Source organism: Amblyomma maculatum, chromosome 2 (genome assembly GCF_055883805.1).
Source record: "Amblyomma maculatum isolate TAMU_Amacu chromosome 2, ASM5588380v1, whole genome shotgun sequence".
In the NCBI taxonomy this organism is placed as follows: domain Eukaryota; kingdom Metazoa; phylum Arthropoda; class Arachnida; order Ixodida; family Ixodidae; genus Amblyomma; species Amblyomma maculatum.
In genome coordinates, this window is record NC_139345.1 from 156,413,953 (window position 1) to 156,438,521 (window position 24,569).

At 44.7% G+C, this 24,569-nt stretch overlaps 1 protein-coding gene across 2 annotated transcripts in view; it reads right to left on the reverse strand.

The window, feature by feature from the left end:
* LOC146200240 (translation initiation factor eIF2B subunit epsilon-like) overlaps positions 1-24,569 on the reverse strand; it is a 68,623-nt gene that overhangs the window by 43,704 nt on the left and 350 nt on the right. The window contains exons 2-5 of one of the 2 annotated variants that reach the window (XM_084595429.1): positions 21,276-21,400; positions 16,797-16,982; positions 15,396-15,570; positions 8,253-8,408 (exon numbers count right to left, since the gene is read on the reverse strand). In XM_084595429.1, coding sequence (XP_084451555.1) covers positions 8,253-8,408; positions 15,396-15,570; positions 16,797-16,982; positions 21,276-21,400 — 642 coding nt within the window. The remainder of the gene's footprint in view (positions 1-8,252; positions 8,409-15,395; positions 15,571-16,796; positions 16,983-21,275; positions 21,401-24,569) is intronic. The other variant, XM_084595430.1, reaches the window with a different exon arrangement.

The window sequence follows — 24,569 nt, forward strand, 5'->3', positions numbered from 1 at the left end:
TGACACAAAAAAATGTGCTGGACCGGACTGTATCACAAACACCTTCCTAGCACGTTATTCCCTCTGGTCATCTCGATATCTCTCAATTATATTTCAAAAATCTCTTTCCACTGGCATTGTCCCTTCCTCATGGAAACTCGCCAATCTACTCCCTCTCTATAAATCCGGCAACAAACAACTGCTTTCTAACTATAGGCCGATCTCTTTAACTGCACATTCATGTAAGATCCTAGAGCACATTATTTATAAAACACATTATGGAATTTCTTGATGCAAATAATCTTCTGTCCAGAGCTCAACACGGGTTTCGTAAGGGGTTTAGTACAGTGACTCAGTTAACCGAATTTGCACATGACATTCTTCTCAGCATAGACGCCGGTAACCAAATCGATGCTATATTCATCGATTTCTCAAAAGCTTTCGACACGGTCCTTCACTCTAAATTGTTATGCAAACTAAAAGTAATTCTCAATAACTCTCAACTTGCTGATTGGATTGCCGATTTCCTCTCACACCGCTCCCAGTCTGTTCGCTTCAATTCCGTCGATTCTTCTTTAGCCGATGTTACCTCAGGTGTTCACTAGGCTCTGTCCTTGGCTCTTTGCTATTTTTGCTCTATATTAATGATTTACCTGACAGTATAACCTCCAAGATCCGTCTATACGCCGATGATTGCGTACTGTACCACACTATCAACTCTGTTAATGATCACCTCCTTCTGAATGAGTCTTTTGGTATGTTCCGTGACTGGTGCAACACGTGGCAGATGAACATCAATTTCAGCAAAACAGTTGTCATGTCTTTCACCAACCACCTATCACCTTCTATTTACGACTATGCATCACTGCAAAGGGTTCATGAATATAAATATCTTGGCGTCGTTTTTTCTCACAATATGCAATGGTCAAAACACACCGATTACATCACAGCTAAAGCTCTTAAAAAGGTAGGTTACTTACGACGCACAGTACGGGATGCTCCTAAAGAAGCAAAATTGCTCATGTACAAAACTCTAATTCGCCCTATTCTTGAATACGCTTCTAATGTCTGGAATCCATACAAGCAATGTGAAATCGATCAAATAGAATCTGTGCAACGTAAAGCTGTAAAATTTATTTTTCGCCGCTACGACTTTCATTTTTCACCCTCATCTGCGATGTCTTCCCTAAACATAAGCCCGCTTGCATCCTGCCGAAAAACTGAGTCCTTAAAACTTCTTCACTCCATAGTTCATTCTGCTAATTGCCTTTCAGAGGGTAAGCATATCTCGTTTTCAAAACCATCTGCAACCAGGAGCCATCACGATCTTAATATCCAACCTTTTTTTGCCCGCACTAACGTTTTCAAATACAGTTTTTTTTCCGCGCACTGTGGAGTGTTGGAATTCCTTGGATGGCAACATTCGTGCACTATCAATCTCTGATTTTGCGTCGGCAATTGAGTCGTAGCATTGTATGTTGTTTTTCTAGCGTTTATATTTGTAATGCTTGTATGTACTTTTGTATGCGTGGAATTGTTCCACATTTTTGTACCCACTCCTGCTATAGCCCCTTGAGGGGCTGCAGTATTTTCAAATAAATAAATAAAATAAATAAATAAATAAAAATAAATAAGTGGTGGAGGTGAAATTCGATCCCCTTGCTGCCTGGTGCCCTGCCTCTTGCTGCAGCTATGTTCCGGTCGCCGTTTGGCAACAGCCACCATCATCATGTCAACCGAGAGCAGTCCCGACCCGGTCAGACCCTCCACCTCGGCTACACCGCAGCCTCCGACTGTGCCCACACGACAATGCGACCCACTGCTGTTCGCTGGTCGTCGCGACGAAGACGTGGATGACTAGCTCGACACTTATGAATGCTGCAGTGCCTACAACCGGTGGGATGATACTTTAAAATTCCTCAACATTTCTTTCTACCTTATTGAGGTCACCAGGAATTGGTTTATCAACCGCGAGCCCCACACTGATAACTGGCCCACCTTCAAACAGCAGTTCCGAAAGTACTTCGCCGACTTGGCTGTTCGGACTGAGATCGCCAAGAACAAGCTCGCTTCCCGCCTTCAAGGTCCCGATGAGTCATATGCGTCTTACATAGAGGCCGTACTTGCACTCTGCTGGCGTATCAGTCCCACCATGCCGAAACCTGAACGTGTACACTATGTCTTGAAAGGAATTAATTCTGTGGCTTATAACACCCTAGTTGCCCAGAATCCTTCAACTGTTGATTCCACTAATACGACCTGCCAACGCATCGACCAGCTGCAGTCCTCACGACTGCAGCCCGGCTTCGCTACTGGCCCGACCTCTGCTGACCTCAATCTATGAGCCCTAATTCAAGCGATAATCCGTGAGGAGCTCCAAGCCCTCAGCCCTATCTGCCGGCACGGATGCGATCATTCTTCTCCTCCTCCTAATGACGCTGGCCTCCGCACCATCATTAAAGAACAGTTGGCAACTACCACCCACTGTCGCACCTGACCCTCCTACACTCGCCCAGTGCAGACTTACGCTCATGTCGCTGCATCCCCTCTTCCTTTTGTTCCCCCACCCCGACAAGCACCGCCCTACAACCACTTCAACGCCATGACCACGGCTCAGCCTACGCCACCCTATTACGCACTTTGGCGCCCCTTTCGCCCAGTGTGCTACTATTGTGGAATTCGAGGAAATATCTCCTGCTTCTGTCGTCGACGCATTCAGAACGAGCGGCGTGGTTACGACGCCTTCGAAAGTGACATACCTTCATATTATCAGCGACGACCTGTTCCCAGCCCACCTCGTCGATCCTCTCCACCGCCGGTATCCTTGTCTGACCCAAGTAGGGCCCATGTATCCTGACGCCGGTCCCCTTTCCCATACCGCTGCTCTGATTCTCTACTTCGACCAGCAACAACTCTCCCTGTCTGTCATTCGGAAAACTAAGTGATGCAGTTTGCGGAGGTGAAACTGCACTTTGCGAACTTACCAAAAGTCCTCCTCATCGCCTGTACAATATGATTTCCGTCTTAGCTGAAGATTTACAGGTCGAAGCTTTGATTGACACAGGGGCTGCAATTTCTGTTATTCACGCTGATTTGTGCCACGGTTTGCGGAAAGTAACTACACCATATGATGAACCTAAACTTCGTGAAGCAAATGACATCTCTCTGCACCCTTCAGCAAAGTCTACAGTTTGAGTTTTTATAGACGGTGCCTGCCACCATGCACAGTTTGCTGTGCTTTCACCCTGTGCGCATCTGATAATTTTTGGATGGAATTTTTTGTCAACCGCTATAGCGTTAGTTTCTTGTGGTGACCGTGTCATCCATATGACAGACAGTGATTTTTCATCTGACATTTGTGAACGACATCATTCCCTCATTGCCGTAGCTGATACTGTATTGCCTCCACAGTGCGAAAAACTTCTTACTGTTATTTCTGAACACATCACTGACGGGGATGTACTCATCGCACCATCTCATTGTCATCTTGCACGTGGAATCGCCTTCCCATCAAGTCTTGCACGATTCCGCAGCGGCTCAGCGATAGTAGCTGCCACAAACACTTCCCGTGAATCCCTCGTGCTGACTAAAGGAACTTCCCTGCCATGCATAGCGGATGCTCACCCTATGTTCATGATGGTGCTCACCGCCCCGCTACCTCAGCAGCGTGATTCATCACGTCTCTCTTCCCATGCTGTCGAAAACAATCAATCCGAACCTCATGCCGCACCAACGCCAAGAATTGCTGGAATTGCTTCAAGCCCACCAAGCCATTTTTGATGCAACCTCGCCACCACTGGGACGGACTAGTGTTGCACACCACCGCATCATTACTGAAGGTAACCTGATCGTACGCGGACGACCTTATCGGTTTCTCTGTTGGAATGAAAAGCAATTGAAGAAAATGTCCATGGTCCTCCCATAGTATTAGCTAAAAAAAAAAGACGGAGCGGTACGATTTTGTGTTGATTATTGTGCACTCAACAAAATTGCCCGCAAAGATGTCTACCCGATGCAGCGAATTGGTGACAGCCTTGACTTTCTCCAAGGCGCTGAATATTTCTCGACCTTGGACCTCCGCTCAGGTCATTGGCAAATACCTATGCACGAGAATGGGAAAAAAAAAAAAAAAAAAAAAAACGCTTTCGCAACTCTCGACGAACTTTACGAGTTTAATATTACACCCTTCGGCCTTTGTAACGCACCAGCGACATTTGAAAGAATGATCGATACTGTACTTCGTGGCCTAAAATGGAGAACCTGTTTATGTTACTTGGACGACATTGTTATCTATTCGTTCATTTTAACGACCATTTCATGTGCCTGAATGAAGTCCTCACGTGTCTTGCTTTAGCGGGCCTTCAGCTCAACACCAAGAAGTGCCACATTGCACAGAAGGAAATTAAAATATTGGGACATCTGGTTAGCCATGACGGCATTCGTCCAGACCCTGAAAAAGTCATCGCGATCTTCAACTTTCCTAGTCCGCAACGGACTGCAGATTTTCACAGTTTCCTCGGCCTGGCGTCCTATTTTCGGCGTTTTATAAGGCATTTTGCAGCTAATGCTGCATTTTCATGAACTACTTAAAGTGCGCAGTTCTTTCATGTGGACTGAACAGTGCAACACTGCTTTTAACGACCTAAAGCATGCCCTCACATCAGATCCCGTTCTTGGCCACTTCAGCGACAGTGCTCCCACCATCTTGCACACTGATGCCAGTGGTCACGGTCTTGGCACTGTCCTTCTGCAGCACGATGCAACTTCACGTGAGAAAGTGATTGCTTTCGCCAGTCCGACCATGACCATGACTGGGCTGTTCAAAAGTTTCACCCTTACCTATACGGCCGGCACTTCACAGTTGTAACTGATCACCATGCTATTTGCTGGTTGTCTTCACTGAAGAATTTGACAGGCTGACTTGGCCGTTGGATTCTACGCCTGCAAGAATACCATTTCGACGTCACTCATTAAACGGGTCGCCAACACCAAGACGCTATCCACTTTCGGAATCAGCCTGCTGTTCTTCTTCGCAATGCATTTCCACCTCTGACCACAGCCGACTATCTCTTCCCCCGATGCATATCACAACAGTTTCTTTTGACGACTCTGAGAACAAACATGCTCTCCGCTCACAGCAATTACCGATACCTACTGCCGGCCCATCATCGACCGCCTTATCTGCGGCGAACCTTATCTAGCCTTGGGCGGCGAACCCGCCCAATGTTAGGCTTCGCCGACAGCTTCGCAATTTTAAGCTCGAAGATGGCATCTTACGCCGCTACATGTATTGCTCTGATAGAACTCGCTGGCTCCCAGTCGTGCCACGTGTGCTTCGCCCATGTATACTGGCGGCTTTCCACGATGACGCTACTGCAGGTCACCTTGGATTTGACAAAACATACGACTGCATGAAAAGACGATTTTTTGGGCCTTGCCTCTCTTTCACCGTAGCTAAATACGTCGCTTCCTGCCAACTGTGCCAACATCGCAAGTGGCCGACGTCTTCGCCCGCTGGCCTTCTACAACCTGTTTCCTGTCCCGCCACGCCATTTGACGTAGTCGGCATTGACTTATATGGCCCCCTACCCTTCTCCGATGGGGGTAACCATTAGATTATAACAGCTGTCGACCACTTACACGCTACGCTGAGACAGCCCCTGTACCAACTGGTTTCACTCAAGAGGCAGCTAATTTCTTTTTACGATCAATTGTATTGCGTCATGGCGCTCCTTGGGTGCTCCTAAGTAACCGCGGGACGGTCTTCTTATCGACAGTCGTTGCCGAAGTTCTTCATGCGTCCTCCACCCTCCATAAGACAACCTCAAGCTACCATCCCCAGACTAACGGTCTGACTGAGCGATTCCATCGCACCCTATCGGATATGATATCCATGCACATCACACCGGATCATTGAAATTGGGACACTATTCTACACTCGTCACATTTGCCTATAATACAGCAGTACAGCGAACTACCGGTTACTCTCCATTTATCCTCGTTTTTGGCCGTCCTCCCACAACAATTCTCAACACTTCCTTCTTCTCTACGCCCTACTACTCCTCATCAGTACCAGCCCAGTTCTTATCCCGTGTGACCAGATGCCGTCATCTTGCCCGCCTCAACACAGAAGCGTGCCAGGAAGACCGCACGAGTCGCTAGGATTCCACGCATCGCGTGGTTTCATTTCATCCTGGTGATGAAGTACTGCTTTATACACTACTGCGCATCCCTGGCCTTAGTGATAAATTTCAGCGCCGCTATCTTGGTCCCTACAAGGTCATCAACCAAATTTTTCCAGTGAACTACCAAGTCACACCTGTTTATTTCCTAGCCGATCGACACCACCGTGGAACTGGAATTGTTCATGTCTCTCGCTTGAAGCCACTTTTGTGCGCCGCGGTGCATCGGTTGGTTAGGATCGGCCAGGCTGGCCGCTTCCGACCCCTTGGGCAGATTGTGTGAGCCCTCCACGGATCTTCTTTCATTTGTACATACTATGATCTTCTTCTTTCTTTTGTACATACCATCGTCATCGTCCCACGGTGCCGGCTCCGGCACGCGCCTGGGTTCACGATCGGATTAAACACTGACACGCCATACCTTGCCTTGCCACCACTACTTTGCAGTCTCGACTTGGCCTTCTTTCACAATATGGATAAGTTGTAATGTCAGCACAGTCTAGGCGCAGGCTGAGGCTTTTGTGTTCTTATTATTTTTTGAAGCCTCACCCCTCACCACACCTTCATCTCGACACGGTCCCAGCCAATGTTCATGTATGGCTACAGAGTTGGACGGGCGCTATGGGTCTCGCGCCGGTCAAGCCGCGTTCAGGTATGCTTGGCATTGCAGGCGATCACCAAAACAGCATTCCTTAAACCGGAACTGTACACTGCAGGGAAGACAGTGCGACTTGGCAAGCGTGATGAAACACAAACGGCGTCATTTTCAATAATAGGCTGACTACTCAGTTTCAGTTTCACTTTTATGAGCTTAGCGCTGCTTGCACCATCCTGTGGCGACGGTGGCTATGGGTCACACATGCATCAGCCAGCGAACCAATCGCAGTTGCGTGACATTTTGGATGATCATTAGCGGTACTGAGCGTTTACACCCCTTTTATTCGTGCAGTTCTTACAATGTTCCAAAAATGTGCGCTTATCAAGTGCCATTCAGCACGTCACGCAGTGAAGCCTCACATGCGACAAAGGCTGCTTGTGAGGGATGCTGGTGGTGCTGCGTCGCACAGTGAAGGATTCCGTGAAGCCTTTACCGTATTCAAGCAGTCCTGCTTTGACATTTTCAACAGTGGGCGCACAATAAAGCATTGACAGAAAGGCAAAAAACAGTCACTGTTGCACTGCTCTCATCTAAAAGACAGGCGACCATTGCCCAGATTTTCACCAAATAAATTTTCCCTAATGCAAGCGGTTCTTGAAAACATTTTCGAGGCCATTCGATAATTCGAATTTTAAGTAATTCAATCTTTTTCCCGTTCCCGTGAAGTTTTAATTAACCAGCTTTTACTGTATACGAAATTTTGACTGTCACAAAAAAAATCTGTAAAAAGCATTTCTTACTTAGGTTCGATGAATTCTATCCCAAACTGATGTCAGCTGTTCATTCAAGACAACTGGAAGCATTATGTGAGTAAGCAGGGTATCGTTTTCACATGACCCGTCGTCCAAGACCATTATCGTCATCATTAACACATAAACAAAATTACTACATCCATAAATGTGCTTGTGGCAGTGTGGAAGTGTCTGAAATGTTCACGGCGTGAACTGTTTTCTAGAGACTTTAATTTAACGGCGTATGCATGAAGGAAACTTGTGGGCTGTTACTTCAAAAGACTTCATTATTGTGGGAGTGAAGTCTGACAGTGTTCCGTTGCAGAGAGAAGTCAAAGGCATCGAACCTTACAAAAAATGGCCAGGGCCTCCAAAATAATTTGTTCCATCGAGCAATTCATACTTATGGTCTTTATTATTATGTGTGCGGGGTTCAACTGTACTCCACTTTGGAAAGCAAGTCGTCACTTACAAAGGAGAGCATACAAGCGCAATTGGAATGGAGAATTCCACGATAATTGGAAAGGGTCAAGAACAGCAGTTCTGAATCCTCTGCTCTTGGTGTCTGCCACGACTGGCAACAAGTGGTGCTCTGGGGTTTCTTCAGCATGGCTAGCCTACATTAACTCACTCAGATCTAATCATTAATCATAGCATTTAAAACACAGACATAAGAAACATCGTTATGACCCTATCACTCACCTCTTCATGTTCCAAGATGCCCCGCACAAAGTCGAGGCGCGTCTGGTAGTCGAAGTTGTCGGCAAAGATGGGTGGCACATGTGGCGAGCAGACGGCAATACGGCAGTCTTGAAGGTCATGGTGGAGGGACACGCGTGACTGCCCTTGGAAGATGCTCTGCAAAATAATGTGTGACAAGAATAAGAGACCAATGAAGCAGAGAAGTGCAGCTTTACTTTTCCAAACACTGCAAAAAAAAGAATGCTAACTTGTATCTGATGACCTATTGCAGACCTGGCTATGCAATGAGCCAAGACTGTGAAGAAAGCAATTTTTTTGTTGCAAACCAAGAAAGAATGATAAGATTTGGCTGCAAAATATATACAGAATATTTTCTGATATTCCGAATGTCAATGCTAAATGCTTAAATGAAAGAACACTCTCACGAAAACATGACCATAAAAACAGGGAGATCCATTGTGCACAAACTCACCACTATCATCATTTTCTATTACACTTCTGCCCCGCAGGGGTGGCGCAGTGGCTAAGGCGCTCGACTACTGTGCCCTTGGAAGCGAGATCGAACCCCGGCCTCGGCGGCAGTGTTTCGATGGCGGCGAAAAGGAGTGGCGTCCATGTGCTGTGTGATGTCAGTGTAGAACCCCAGGTGGTCAATATTTCCGGAGTCCTCCACTATGCAGTCTCTCACAGCCCGAGTCGCTTTGGGACGTTAAACCCTACAAACCAACCAACCATTACACTTCCAAGGCCCACTGGACACTTGCACAAGCACTCGACGTCTACAGGACCTCATGAAAATTATTCACAGGATTAGGTAATTACGTTTGCTGAAAAATATAACCCAAAAACTTGACCTAATGTTTTCATAACAAGGGACCATACTCATTGCTGTCATAAGGCACTGATATCAGCTTCCCTACTTTTCAAAGTTCAAAAATTAAAAGGCTTTGCCTAGACACCTAGCCAAAGCGCAAGACGTAAGATGCCATCTCAGAAGCAGTACACACCTAATGAGCAGTAGCCCACTGAGCCTTTAAGTGTTGGCTTCACCACACTGCAGGCTTCGCGGTTGGTCCATAAATTCAGCTTAATTTCAACAAAAACCAGCAGATAAATCTCGGCGCCATCTTAAGGAATTTTTCCCTCTCAGCATGTCAACAATGCTTGGCTGTTCTGAGGCTTTAGTTTTCAGCAACTAGTTGAAATTCCGCACACCATACCAATTTTCATGCTGCTTTAAACAGTTAGTCGAAACTGACATTTGATGGCATCTGACGTGCAATTTCGCAAAAAACTACCAAGCACACGCCTGTAGGCGAAGGCAGCCCACAGGACATCACTGCATGCAGCGATGTAGACTGGCTCCACAGCTTTTGCTGTGTGATTGACTTTTCCCATCGCATGGACTCATAGGAAGTTAGATTTCCAACAGCTAAAAGATGAAGTAATACTCATCCACTAGCAGTTGGAAACTGAACCTTTTGAATACTATTACTGAGGGTCAAATTAGATGGCACAAAAAATGTGAAGCACCAAACTAGCGCGTGCTTCTGCACACAAACAACTCAGACTATTCAACTCTGACTGCAACGATGGCGCCTAAAACTTGGTTTTCAATGTGCAAGTGTGACCGAAAACAGCAACAACAGGTAGGTACATATGCGGGGAGCTTAATGTCCGAAAGCCATTCGGGCTAATAGGGCTACCTTATGCGTTTCACCTCTATCACAAGCTGCTGCAACTGGATTCAAGTCCAAGTACACCAGTCCAGTAGCCAAGAGGCTAACTACTCAGCTACTGCTGTCAACCAACCGCGAGAAGACTGACTCCTGTTCACTTCCTCTGTCGATGTGTTCGCACACAAGCTGCAAGTACCAAGAAGCTGTGCCATAGCAGTCTTCAATTCCTCTTTGGGTGGGACTGAACAACAGATGTAAGGCCCAGCAATACTGTCAAACCGGAATATATCGAACTCGAAGGGGATCGCGAAATAGTTTGATATATCTATAATTTGATATACAAAAATCGGCTTGAGACACCACTTGTGATTGCGCAAAATGATACCGTTTGTCACGTAATCAAACCAATTGTATAATGAACCCACCCTGCCTTCTGCCGCCGAGAATTTTTGAAAAAATGAAAGACGCTAGTCGGTGGCGCGTCCCTCCGTTTCGGCCGTCGCATGCACAGCTCATTTATTGGCAGCGCGCCAAGATGCTGCGCAGCAATAATGTCACGGCGTGTTTACCTTTTGACTATACTTTTAATGTTAGATCCTGCGGTGGCAGGGAGCAAACTTAACAGAGTGCCCGTGATGGCTTAATTGCACAAGCCTGGTTCGATTTATCATGCCACGCTTAGGGCCGGCGGAGTCCACTGCCACAAAATCATTGGAAAGCATGATAGCTGCAGATGCCGTTTGAAGCGAGCAATGCTAAAAGCTGGTGCAATGATCCCAGCTGACCGCGTGCTTTCGTTGACTCATAGATGCAAGGATGGACGACTCTTGCCAAAAAAAAAAATTCTGCTGCTTCCTAACGTCCGCAGCCGCCATAGCTTTTGCTACGCCGCATGTTCAGCCCGACGACAAGGATGAATAACTCCCACAAGATAAAAAAAAAGAGAAACATCTCCCACTTCTTAAACTCCACACCTGCCATAGCTTACGGTACGACGCACTTTCAGCACGACGACACAATACGCACAAGATGCGCATTGCACGTCGCCACCTGCCATGCACAGAGGGTTCACAAAACACATTGGAGGAAGCATCCGACGTTCTGAGCTGGCTTGTCGGCGCATGCATGGTGCGTGCTATTGCTAATGAAGACAGGGAAAGAGAGAGATGGAGAGAGAGAAAGCTCGGCAGAAAAATGGGCACACTCTTACGCTTCGCTCTATCGTTCCTGCTTTCCCGAACACCATGGCTGCATTGGATAAGTCTGCACCGTACCGACCATTGTCAATCCCGTTCCTTCTCATTCCTTCATGGACATGGCTTGCAAATGTTATGTGCTGGCGTGCGGCAATCGATCACTGCAGATGCGCGCGCCTTTGGAGAAAGGGCGCGGTGCGGCTCTAGAGCAGTAGTCGCCGAGCTTGTCTCTCTCGTTCCTTTTGTATATAGCTTGAAAATGTCATGCGGCAAACGGCTGAGGGTGATGCGATCGTCTTTGAGGAAGGCGCACCTTGCAGTGCGTGGTGCGGAGTTCGATATATCGAATAAACGGTGAAATTGGAGTTCGATATACGACGAAGCTTTCCTATACTTCTACATGGGATTTTCAAGGGGATATTCCTTCAGTTCAATATAACCAAAATTCGAATTATCTCAGTTCGACTGTACAAGTGCATGTGCTTTCCGTTATTACAAGCGCAATATCAAGCATGTTAGGTTAATGAGTGTCGATCAGACACACCACAGCATTTCACTGTGAGGTCAGGACAGCAGTGCAGCCAGAGGCTGTTTAACCTTTTCAAGCTGGATGACATCGAACAGCCAAAATTCACTGCAGGTCAAATTGAGCAGAAAATGTTTACAGTCAAACCCGGATATATCGAACCCGGATATATCGAATTTTGGCTATATCGAACTCACGGATTATCCCCTTGAAAATCCCATGTAAAAGTATAGGAAAGCCGCGTCATATATCGAACTCAATTTCACCGGTAGTTCGATATATCGAACTCCGCACCACGCACTGGAAAGTGTGCCTTTCCCAAAGACGATCGCATCACCCTCGGCCGTTTGCCGCGTGACGTTTTCAAGTCACACGCGGAAGGAATGAGGGGGGACAATTCGGCTAGGGCAGCGCCGCGCCCATTCCCCAAATGCGCGCGTATTTGCGGTTGTTATCGTTTCCTGCGCGCCAGCACGTGACGTTTGCAAGATGTGTGTGAATGAACGAGAGAGAACCGGTGGGAACGAGAGGGGAAAAACGCGATAGAGCGAAGCGCAAGGGTGTGCCCATTCTTTTGCCTACCTATCTCTCTCCTTCCTCTTTCCCGGCCTTCGTTCGCAGTAGCATGCGTTACGCATGCGCCAAGCCAGCTCGGCCCGTTTTCAGACAGAACGTCGGACGCTTTCTCCAGCGTGTGTTGCGAACCCCCTGCGCGCGGCGGCGTCAGTTAAGAAACGGCAGATCTTTTTTTTTTTCTCTTTTGCGAGAGTCGTCTATTTTATCGTTGTGTTGTACGCGCGGCGTAGCGTAAGATATGGCGTTACGAAGCTGCTTTTTTTTTTTTTTTTTGCTTTTGCGAGAGTCGTTTATCCTTGCATGTATGAATCAACGAAAGCATGCGGTCAGCTGCGATCATGACATGGCTTTTAGCATTTTTCGCTTCAAACAGCATTTGCAGCAATTGTATCACGCTTTCCACTGATTTTGTGGCAGTGGTCTACGCCTGCCCCAGGTGCGGCGTGATAAACCGAACCAGGCTTGTGCAATCAAGCCATCATGGGCAGTCTGCCAAGTTCGATCCCCGCCACCGCAGGAGCTATCAAAAGATAAACACGCGGCGACGTTATCGCTGCGCAGCATCTCGGCACGCTGCCAAGAAATGAGCTGTGGATGAGCCGACCGAAACTGACTACAACAAGCAAGCGAAAAAGTTGGCGATTTCCGCCGTGACTGCGACGACACAGAACTCGTTTTGAGCTGCCAGGGATGCAGTTCCAACAAGTTGGAAATGTTTTGCTCTGTCACTCCCGCTCGTCGCTGAGATCGCTTGCATGTGAGCGAGCTGGCCTTAACGCTTTTTTTTTTTTTTTTTCCAAATTCTCGAGTGCAAAAGCGGAGGGTGGGTTCATTATGCGAGTGAGTTGGTGAGTTGATTACGCGGCAAATATGGTATCATTTTTTCGCATCGTAAGTGCCGTCCCAAGCCGATTTCTGTATATCGAATTATCGATATATCTCGAACTATTTCGCGATCCCCTTCAAGTTCGATATATCCGGGTTCGACTGTATTTGCAAAACTTTTCAGCATTCAATACTGAAAAATTACAACAAATTAAAACCTAATCATAGAAGTTGCGCTGTAGTTTAGAACTTATGCCTAGAGCTTCACCAAAGCTTTCACAGCCGCATACCTCCTTAGCTTAGTAACACAGCAATTCACATTCTGAGTGACTGCGAATTTCAAAGGCGCAAAGGTACAAGTTTAATCGGGTCATTCCATGCCAAATGACCCAGTGTTTTTTCGGCCATCATGGATTTCGGTGGGAATAGCCTCAGAGGTTCCCTACACTCAAAGATTACACTTACAGGCATACTTTAAGTATTTTAACGTCTAGACGGCACTTTTATTTTGATATACCTAACTGGTAGAGAATGCAGGTAACAAAATTTTTTTGCACAGGTATTATTATTTGCTGAATTATTTTAATGCTCGTAATGGAAGACCAAGGCATTGCCGAGATAAGTCGCAAAACAGTTTACCTCCTACTGTAGCGTACTGAATACTATGGACGCTAACTTGACATTACCACGAAGAATCTCTGTCAGTCCTGTTTGCCTCTTCCTGTTTGCCCATGCACAAAGTTTGGAATTCCTTCACAAGGATCAAACTAATTTTGTTCAGTTACCTGAAGTACTCAGTACTTCAGGTAAAAAACTTGTTAATTAGGACGCTGAGATAACTGACTAAAAGTGTGGTGCTTTCAGACGCTCATTAAGTCTATATGGCATCAGATGGTCATTAATTCAGCCATAAGTGAGCTGACATCAGTTAACTTGTATGAACTACACCGCCCTAGAGCTTACCTGTGCTTGTACACCTCAGACGTGTGCGCTATGGCTGGAGTGATGATAGTCGAAGTCTGCCACTGCCAAAACAGAGCCTGGCAGCAGTTTCTGTTTTGCTTCTTTTAAATTTATGCCATACTGCCTCTGCCTCAGACAGACCAATTGAGCAGTTCCGCCACTTCAAATGTTGTTTTGAGCATCACCGGCCTTTTATACTGGGATGGCATCAGGGTGTTCTAATGCCTTCACATATTTCTCTCTCTTGCATTCACTTGCTTCTTCTGCTCTTTGAGCGTGCTGACCCATCTTGTTCTGAGGGTGCTTTGCCTTGAAGTATCTGTGGTGAGGCATGCTAATAACGCAATGAGGTCATTTGTGGAAGAACGTCATTGTCACTGCGTTGTGCTGTGAAATGGGCCACTGAGGCACTTAAGATTTTGGAACAAATCTTGGAAATTCCTGACAGTGTGTGAAAATGTAAACCACGTGCCTAGACCGCAAAAAAAGCTGTCACCGTCACTTAGTTTCCATCTCAAACGCATAGGCAACCGTATTCCAGGCAATCATTAGATAGAGTTACCGTGAGCAGATTGCGGCAATATTTTTTTTGGACTATTCAAATAATTTGAACATTTTATTTTTTCCTGGTTCTTTGAACGCTGAGGTTAGATTTTACCGCATTTAAAAGTTAATTTCAATATTCATTTTTACTTTATCTGTAACTGGATAAAAATAAAATCAGTATGGAAGGAAAATTGCATATGGCTACGTAATTTCGAATAACGCAGATGTTAGGCCCAAGACTTCTTTCCTTCCATTGATATTGTTCATGTTTACATCACCAAACACGAAGCAAAGATGTGCTCACTGCAAAATAATTCCTAACGTCCCCCCCCCCCTTTTTTTTTTTCACATCAAATAACAATCATTTTGTGCACTCATGCCCAGTGGCCTTAATTTCCCTCACAAATATAGCAGATTTCATCTCAACTTGGAAATCTGGAAACCTGGGGTGCTGCTCACAAACATTCATGTAAGTGTATGGTGTTCGGTGCTCGTTTATGTGGACACTCTTGGACTTGCATGTTTTATTCGAATAGGCTCCACAGCTGGAGCCTGTGGCAACAGCGGCTAAAGGCCGCATATCAGCCCACTAGCTGGGCAGTGCTGCATGCCTTTTCAGTCAATAAATGGCGTTCCAGTGGCTTTTCGCACACCTCTTTAGAATCCATCTTGCCATACTGGCACCATTGTCCATTTCTCTTGCATCCACACGTCTATATGGCTCATCTAGTCTGTTTGCTGTTCACTGTGTATGCAGTGTCGCCCCATCACATGCGCACATGCAATGCAACACTAGTGTAGCCCTGTGACAGTCCTGTAGTGCAACACTGACCAGAGGGAAGTCACACTTGCTAGTGGTGCTGCTCTTGATGTGGTGCAGTAGCTTCCCCGTCTCTGGGTTGACGGCGACCACACTGTCATCCTCGCGGCAGCGGCGACGGTGCCACGGGGGCAGCCGCCGATACACCAGTGTCATCAGAGCACCTTTGTCCCTCGCCACCGTCTTCCTGCGGGGACCACAACAAAGCACATTTTACTAGTCAAGAAAAACCTGGCTTCCAAACTTGTTCCAACTAGGGTGCTCAGAAAAGAAGGTCAAATTTGTAACGAATTTCAGTCAATGCATGCCGTCATTTTACAGCCGCAGCAGCAGCAGCTGTGTATGGGGAGACACTCTGTAAGGTCAATAGCTTCAATACCGCAGCTTCTTGTAACAAACGAAAATTCCTGTGTTCATCAGATGGCCACACAGAATGTTACTTCGTTAGATAAGTAGGGTCACAGGGCCCTCTAATCAGGTATAGAGTAAGGAAACACCGTTATGTTTGTCAATACTTGATCTTCTTACAGCAGTACAAAGTAATTTATTTGATTTTTAACCCAGGGAAGCATTGCACTGCTCTAAGTTTGTGCACACCTGTGTCAGCTGTTATACAGAGACAGGTTAAGCAAATACAAACAGCAGCAAAGAAACAGGAAATTGAAGGCAGGCCAAGGAAAGTGTTCATCTTTGTGCAGTGTTGGCAATGTTTTATTTCTTCAATTGAGCCAAATCAGCTATGCGACATTTATGTATGTATATAAAATTACTGAACTATTGAAGAGCTTTGACAATAACAATAACAAATCTAACTCACTGCTTTGGATGGCACATTGCAGCTGTTAGATCACCACAACTGTTGCTGTCTTGTCCTCAACAAAACTGTCTCTTCAGAACAGCACCATAAAAGTGGTGGCTCATTGCAGTATGCTGCAGTATAGTTGTGACTCAACCTGAGCCACATATACGAGTGTGAAGCACCAAGTGAGCCCAGCAACTTGTGTCTCCATGTATGTTGAGGTAAACAGTGCTGTAGCAATCTTCTGTAAGTGAAAGCCCTCCCACTCATCAGCTGCCCAAACAAAATGTTGCTTGCAAAATGAGCCTGAAACATACGGATGTTTGGACAGAGGAGTGTCAAACTGTGGGGATATTTTGGCAGGGTGCAAAGAGACTTATGGATATTTGGGTCATGACAGGAAATGTGTAGCCATTCCTGCAGCACTCTATCCCACACTTGCGGGCACAAAAATTTCTTTTTCGTTTATGTTTTGTCAACATGCCCTCCCAATGTTAGCTGCAAGCCTCAATATGCCAGCAAGCCCCTACGTCAGTGTGGGAACAAGCCATTACTGCTACCTCATGAGTAATGGCTGATCCTTACAGGAGCACGGTCAAGCACTCGCCAAGCACCTGTGTTCGTCGATGATGGGCCGCAGCGGCATGTTGGCCACAGTGGCCCCGTCAAGAAGCACAAAGTCCGACCGGATGAGGGCCTTGGCATCCAGGTCACGGATCATGTCGCCCACCGACAGGTAGTCCTCTGAGGAGATCACAATCACGCTCATTTTGCTTTTGGGGTCAGACCACTTGGACTCCCTGTTGGGGAGAAGCAAGGAAAAGTAGGAGTGGAAACGCAAGAATGAGTTACGCAGTCCCTACAACATGTAGGCACCAATTTCACGCACTGCAACAGCAGTTGCTGTTCATTATGGTCTCAACCTCTGCAGCATTCCTCGTGTTTTAAATTTTTCAAGATTAGACACTACTATCCTCACTGTTGGTGGCCTCTGACCAGTGTGGGAAACAACAGAGCCGCATCACAAGGCCATGCTGGCTGGCAGGCTTTCCTGAAGAAGTTATTGAATTGAATTGAAAAAAATTTATTTCCAGTAATATACAGGAAATGGGCCTCGGGCGAAAAGCTACAACGATAGCTTGAGAGATGCCCGAGGCCCAGTAATGGCAGAGCAACAGGACGTCTGACATTAAGGTGAAGATATACATATATAACATGAAAATTATGAAGCACAGAAAGAGCACATATATACAAATGAAACAGCAAGTTAAAAACCAGCACAGTAAATTAACGGCCCACAATAATGCAACAGTGTGCACAAAACATGGCAAAACATAATAAAAATGAAGTGACTATTCTAGTAATAATGTTTAAGGCAAGGAACGGAAAGTACAGAGAGACAGTGCGGAATTGATAAAATATAGCTTAAAGTCCTTAATTGAGGCGGTGAAGATGTTTGGGTTGTGTATGCTATAATGATTTAATATGCATGGTAAATTAAAACGAAGGCTCTGGTTACCGTATAACGTCCTCGTTCGAGAAACGTCCCATATTTGCTTACTTCTGGTGTGAAAGGGTTTTTCGTAAGGCTTCAGTCCAGATATATTCTTTAAGAAGTCAGTTAAGCATTGAGGTGACAATTTAAGACAGTGAAGTAGACGATACTCAAACATGGTATGCACACGATGAATCCTATATTTCGGAAATAATGCTTCTGTGTGGGCAGTGTAGCATGCACCAGTGATCACTCTAATTGCCTTCTTTTGGAGACCGAGTATAATGTTTAGATTTGTTTTGGATGTTGTACCCCAAACGAGATGACAGTAGTTTATGTGTGATTGAATTATAGCGTGATAAACAAGGAGCTTATGCTTTGGGGAAAATTCGTTACGCAGTCTCGAGAGGAAACCAACAGATCTACTGAGCTTGCTTTCAATATACATTATATGGTCAGACCACCTCATGCGAGAGTCAAATACAACACCGAGTGATTTGAACTTGTCTAATATTTCAATAATGTTATTTTCTAGATGCAGAGTATTGTTTACTGTAATATCCAGGCTAAGGGGACGAAAAAAGACTGCTTTGGTCTTGTTAGGGTTAACTACCAAACCAGTAGCTATGGACCATTTGTGGAGAGCACAAAGAACCAGATTTGCACTACTATTGATTAGTTCATCGGCAGAAGATCCCCTAAGAAAAAAACTTGCGTCGTCAGCGTACTGAATACAACTTGTATGATAGGCTATGCTCAGAAGGTCGTTAGCATAGACATTAAAGAGAAACAGCCCAAGAAGGCTACCTTGTGGGACACCACATTCAATGAAAAGGGAGCTAGACTTGTGATTATCGACCGAAACGACCTGCTGGCGCCTGTTTAAATAAGGACGAAAGAGTTGGAGGGAAAGACCACGGACACCATAGCTTTCAAGTTTACAAAGTCGTATTTCATGATTAAGAAGGTCGAAAGCTTTTGTAAGTCGATGAAAATACCAAGGGTCAAACTTTTAGCTTCGATATTATAATAATTTCCTTTTGCAAGAGTAAAGCAGGTTCCGTGGACTTACCCTTTCGAAATCCAAACTGACTGGCATTTATTAAGGCACGTTTAGAAAAGAACCCATTGATTCTCTTGAGCAATACTTTTTCAAGAGCCTTTGAAAAAACAGGGAGAATAGAAATTGGCCAATAGTTTGTCATCTTGTTTCTATTACCTCCTTTGAAAATAACAGTTATGTTTGCATATTTCATTTGTGCAGGAAATATTCCTGATGTGAGCGACAAGTTAAAGATGTAGCTTAAGCACGGTGCAAAGAGATCCGCAACAAATTTAACTGGTTTAATTTGGAAGCCATCGAAATCGGTGCATCTTGTAGCTTTTAGGTTCATTATAACGCTAAAAACTTCCTCGCTGGTCGTTAAATGAAAAGCAAAAGTTTCTAAACCTGTATTTTGGAGAAACCGAAGTGCTTCGACCGCGGAACCACTCGGTCTAAAGCTTGTGAAGAAGTCATTGAATTTTTCTGCCAGCAAAGAGCGGGAATATGGCAAGCCATCGATCACAAGCTGACCTAAGTGCGTATTTTTATTCTTGTTTAGAAACGATTCATTTAAAAGTTTCCAAAATGCTTTCGGACCTTCCCTGCTAGTGAGGATACGCGATTGATAGGCAAATTTAGATCTTCGCAGTTCGTTAGTTAACTTGTTGCGGTATTTTTTGAAAGCTGTAAGGTGATCAGGGTTCCGAGTGGACATAAAGCGTTTGAAGAGCCTAGACTTATGATTCATCATTTTGACGTGTGTTGGAGTCACCCAAGGTTTACGAAGTTTCGTGTTTGATTTCTTTGTTTTCCAGGGAAAACACTTATTGTAAATGTCTTTCAAAATACTTCAAAAAAGAGCTCATAAGATGCATCAACAAAAGAATAGGCAAAAACACAGTTCCAGTCTGCAACGCGTACAGATTCGCGAAATCGGGCAAGTGTCACATCAGTTACACATTGATAAGCAAAACTATTTGGTTGTGCGTAACTTGGTGAGCAGCCATGTGACACGAATACGAAAATGGCACAGTGGTCACTAAGGTCACAAGCAATGGTACCAGCAGAAATGATGGGGGAGACAATGTCTGCTATAAAATGGTCAATTGTACTGAGTGACGTCGGTGTTATCCTTGTGGGTGTAGTGATAAGGTTTGTAAAACCATTGGAAGCAATTGTGTGATTCAAATGGCGATTTAAACTAGAAGGTTCAAGTGTATTAATGTTGAGGTCACCACCAATAATAGTAGAGTATTGGACTTCAGCGGCAAAATCAAGAAATTTGTCGAGATGTGTTAAGAACTTATCTGGGTCACCTGACGGCGGCCTGCAAAACGACAGAAACCATTTTGTCCGCAGTCTCAGTGCGAGCATTTCACAGTCAGGAGTCATTATAGAGAACTCAGGTAATACTTCACTATGAAGGCCACTGTTCTTTACGTAAGTGGCAACACCCCCTTCATGAGAGGGGCGATTCAGGAAACAAGGATCATAGCCGGGCAGTTTCACTAAGTCAGCATCGCATACGGCCCACGTTTCAGTTAGCAGAATTGCATCAAAATTGTGCTGCAGACTGTCAACAAAATATGAGAAGTCATCAAACTTGTTACGCAGAGACCGGATATTAATATGTAAGGCAGAGAAATTATTTAGGTCGAGGCAACCGTTTACTTTATTGGGAAGTAGTAATTCGTGATACTCCATATTTAGTTTTCATTTTACGGCGAGTTATTGGGCTAGCCGAGCGACGTAATGGTCGCAGCAACATTACGCATTAGTCCACATTCTCAAGCAGCTTTTTAGGTATTACTGGTTGGCATGAAAGGCTAAATTATGTTGCAGCCAATGCATCCACACAGAAAGTTCATAAGCTGTGGCCTGCCCTTCTGTGTGCAGTTGCCACCTTTGTTTTATATGCCTGAAATTAACCGTCACTTTCAAGTTCAGTCAGGGCAACTTCACAAAAGAAAGGGAAATTATTTATCAGTTTGCCTGCAGCAATGTTACTTGACCTTAATGACATGTGCAGTCTTAGCAATAAGCCATCTAATGAACGCTTCTTAGAAGACTAAATCAGTTGCGAGCACTTGTGTGTGTTTTCTAGCGTGCGACTGTATCCTATTTAGAACTAATTTTTCATGCAAGACTGAACTGGCTAACTTAGAAACAGACAACACTGTGATGTAACCAAATAATACTAACTTTGCAATGACAGATGCTGTGGAACTCAATAGCTCATCTGTGCTGTAATCCTCAGAGGTTTTGCATCATTGTTTTTGCCAACTGTAGCGTGTGTACCTGATGCAAGAAAATATGAAATGACTGCGAACATAACACTACTATGAAACTTGAGTGATACATTTGGTACAATGTCTCAACTTTGCAACACTGCCAGTATTCGACATTGATCTGAACTTATGCACCAACTGGGCAACCCATGCTGGGAATGATATCTTTCAGCAAGATGTGATGGTCAAGCATAATTTTTATCCATCTTGAGTGAGCCTTTAGCACGTATGAAAGAAGTTTCCCACATACAACTGAAGCACCTACTTGATGTAGTCTCTGATCTTGTCTGTGTGTGAGCCACAAAAAATGAATGTCTCTTGTACGCCCTCATTGCAGAGGTACTGCAGCGTGTAGTCGATGAGTGGACGGTTGACCAGCGGCATGAGGACCTGGTGATATCGATAAAAAATAAAAAGACTTGAAATCATGAGTGACACCAGGAACTGAAAAAAAAAAAAAAAAAGAAAAAAAAAAGGAAGAACACTGCAAAATCTTCATTGGAGTAATGTGAAAGCATGGATGCTTCTGTTGGTTGCTTCTGGTTGCTTCTAGTTGCTATATTCACTTTTTGTTTACCCATTTTAGTCTTTCATACTTTCAAATTGCACGTCAATCCCTTCCTATGCCCTTTTCCAGCTTTAATTCCGGTTGCATGGCGTCACATCCTCTACGTCACACTAATTCACATCTTGTTTACCAATTTTAGTCTTTGGTACTTTCAAATTGTGCGCCAATCCCTTTCTATGCCCTTTTCTGGCTCGACTTCAGTTTGCGTGATGTCACATCCTTGATGTCACCTTAATTGACTGATCTAATTAACTATTTTAGTATTTGAAACATTCAAATATGCTGCCAAGCTATTGGCTAATGAGACCATTTTCGCCTTTACTTTTACATTTTTTGCCTCTAATTAATTACCTAATTATATTATTGGCCTGATTATTTTTTTGGACACATTACGTCACCTTCTATTGATTGACACCACTCATTAACCTCTACCACTTCTCAATTACAACTGCTGCGGACATCAATTTGAGTTTTCTGCCTGTAATTAATTACCTAATTAACTTATTGACCTAATTATTATTTGACACATTATGCCACCCTCTATCGATTGACACCACTAATTAACCTCTACCACTTCTCAATTACTCACAATTGCTGCAGACAACTTTTATATTCTTGCCCAGAATTAATTACCTAATTAAGTTATTGGCCTAATTATTTTTTCGGCAACAACATTACATCACCCTCTATCGATTGAGACCACTCATTGACCTCTACTGCTTCTCAATTACTCACAACTGCTGCGGACACGATTTTAATGATGCGGTATGCAAACGCGGCCTGCGAATGCAGTCTGTCGACAGAAATCTGTGAAGATAGTGAAGTAATGCTTTCGCACTAAAAAGGATCTTTGCAGAGAACAGTGCAGGCTGCGAAGTATGCTGCAGTGAGTCGGAGACAAGTGCAGAGCATGGCAGCACTGAATTGGAGCTCAAGATGTTAAGTTCGGTTTGTTGGAACTGCAAAGCAGCCGAAACGAACGTGTTCAGTACGCTCATCCAAAAAGATATGGCCCTGTTTGTTTGTGGCAAGCACATTGTGACTTTAATTTGAGTAGTAATCACATGCGAGTGTCTCGGCTCTACAACATTTTGACTCTTCCTTTGGCGCAAATTGTGAGAAGCTGTTGCCAAGCGATGTGCTTGCCGCGAACCGGCTGGGCCATATGGTTTCGGAAAGAACTAAAACAATGCCGTACACAAACAACCAAAAGCAAAGAAATAGAAACAAGCATTTAAGTTCCAGAGATAGTACAAGTGACAGGTATGTTTTTTCAGACTGTGATACGTTTCTCTCTAATCTAATGGCTCCTCTAAAATCCATTATTTCCATCCAAGCCAACACTTCCTGAAGCAACTATCATGCGAGGCCCAGTTTGTACAAGCCACTCATGATAATTTACAGCATTTGGATGACCTTGCTGACACTGACGCTATCTTTTTAGACTTTGCTAAAGCATTCGACCGTGTTTCCCATAATTTTCTCCTAAAACTCTCATCTCCTGAAATTCCACATTTGCTCACCTGGCTTTATCACTTCTTTAAACAGCGCGAGCAGTTTACCTACGTCAATAACTGCCGCTCACCTCTAGTAATGTAACCTCTGGTGTTCCACAAGGAGTATGCTTACCACCCCTATTATTTCTCATCTACATCAATGACCTATCTAACAACATCAACTCTACAATACGATTATCTCCAGTTGACTGCACCTTTTACAGGCCCCTCCTGAGTTTTACCAATTCTGTTGCCTTTCAAAAGAGCTTAAACTCTATAGCATTGTGGTGCGATCAATAGTACATGCCCCTTAACCTAGGTAAATGTTGAGGCATTCTCGCAAATGCACGCTAATCGACAACATTCCCTACATCAAGACTGTTGCCGTTAGCCCAACACAATCTTACAAATACCCAGGAGTGCATATTACGTCATCATTATCATAGACTACACACATCCAAACCATTTGCTCCAAGGAATCCCGCACACTTGGTTACCTCCGACACAATCTAAAATATTCATCACTGGAAGTAAAAAATATTGGCCTACACAATGTTCGTTTGTCTGAAGTGGTAATACGCGTCACCTTTGTGGCATCCTTTGCAAGCATACCTCACCTCTGACCTAGAAGCAATTCAAAACCGAGCAGGCCATTTTGTCCCCTCTCAGTACTTAAGAAATACTAGCTTTACTTTAAACCACCACCTAATCTCACGTTTATGCCTTTAGCATTCTTTCTTTATATCGTTTGAGACATCCCTTTTTTAAGAGACCCCGAAAATTTCATCCCGCTGAAACCACAGAAACGACAGCCATCTCATCACACGCATTAGCGCCCGAACCTTCGCCATAAACAGTTAATTCCCCCCATTGGAATAACCTAACCTAACCTAAATATAATCACCTGCTCTGATCGTCAAGATTTCCGTGGCAAACTAGCTAGCCACTTTTCATAGTTTCACTAACTAGTTTCTTGGCGCTGCGCGTCACTTGACATTGAACTTTGCTAACTTTACTTCTATGCTGAAATGCCACCTATACTGTTTCTTGAACTTAAATGTTTGTTTCTATTTCTTTACTTTTGGTTGCCTGTATACGGTGTTGTTTCTTTCCTTTGTTCTACCGCTATCCCAACTTGAATGCATGCCTCCTTAAGTAATGCCATCGGGCTTTTAAGGGATAAATAAATGAAATGAACAGCAAAGCAGCCGAAATGAACGTATTCAGCGCGGCTGCTTCTTTTGCTAGTTGGTACAGTTTTCGAAGCCTGAAGTGCAAACAGGACAGGGACATGAGTGAGGCACAGGATAAAGCACTTTGTCCTACTGCCCCCCCCCCCCCCCCCCTCCCCCTTTTTTTCCCTTTTATTTCTTTTTTGCGCTTCGGGCTTCGCCAAGATCGTGCTCATACGACAACATATGGCCGTGCCGGATAGCGGCAAGCATACCGCGACTTAGGGACAAACTTTTCACGATTTGGGCTAGAGGAAAAGCCG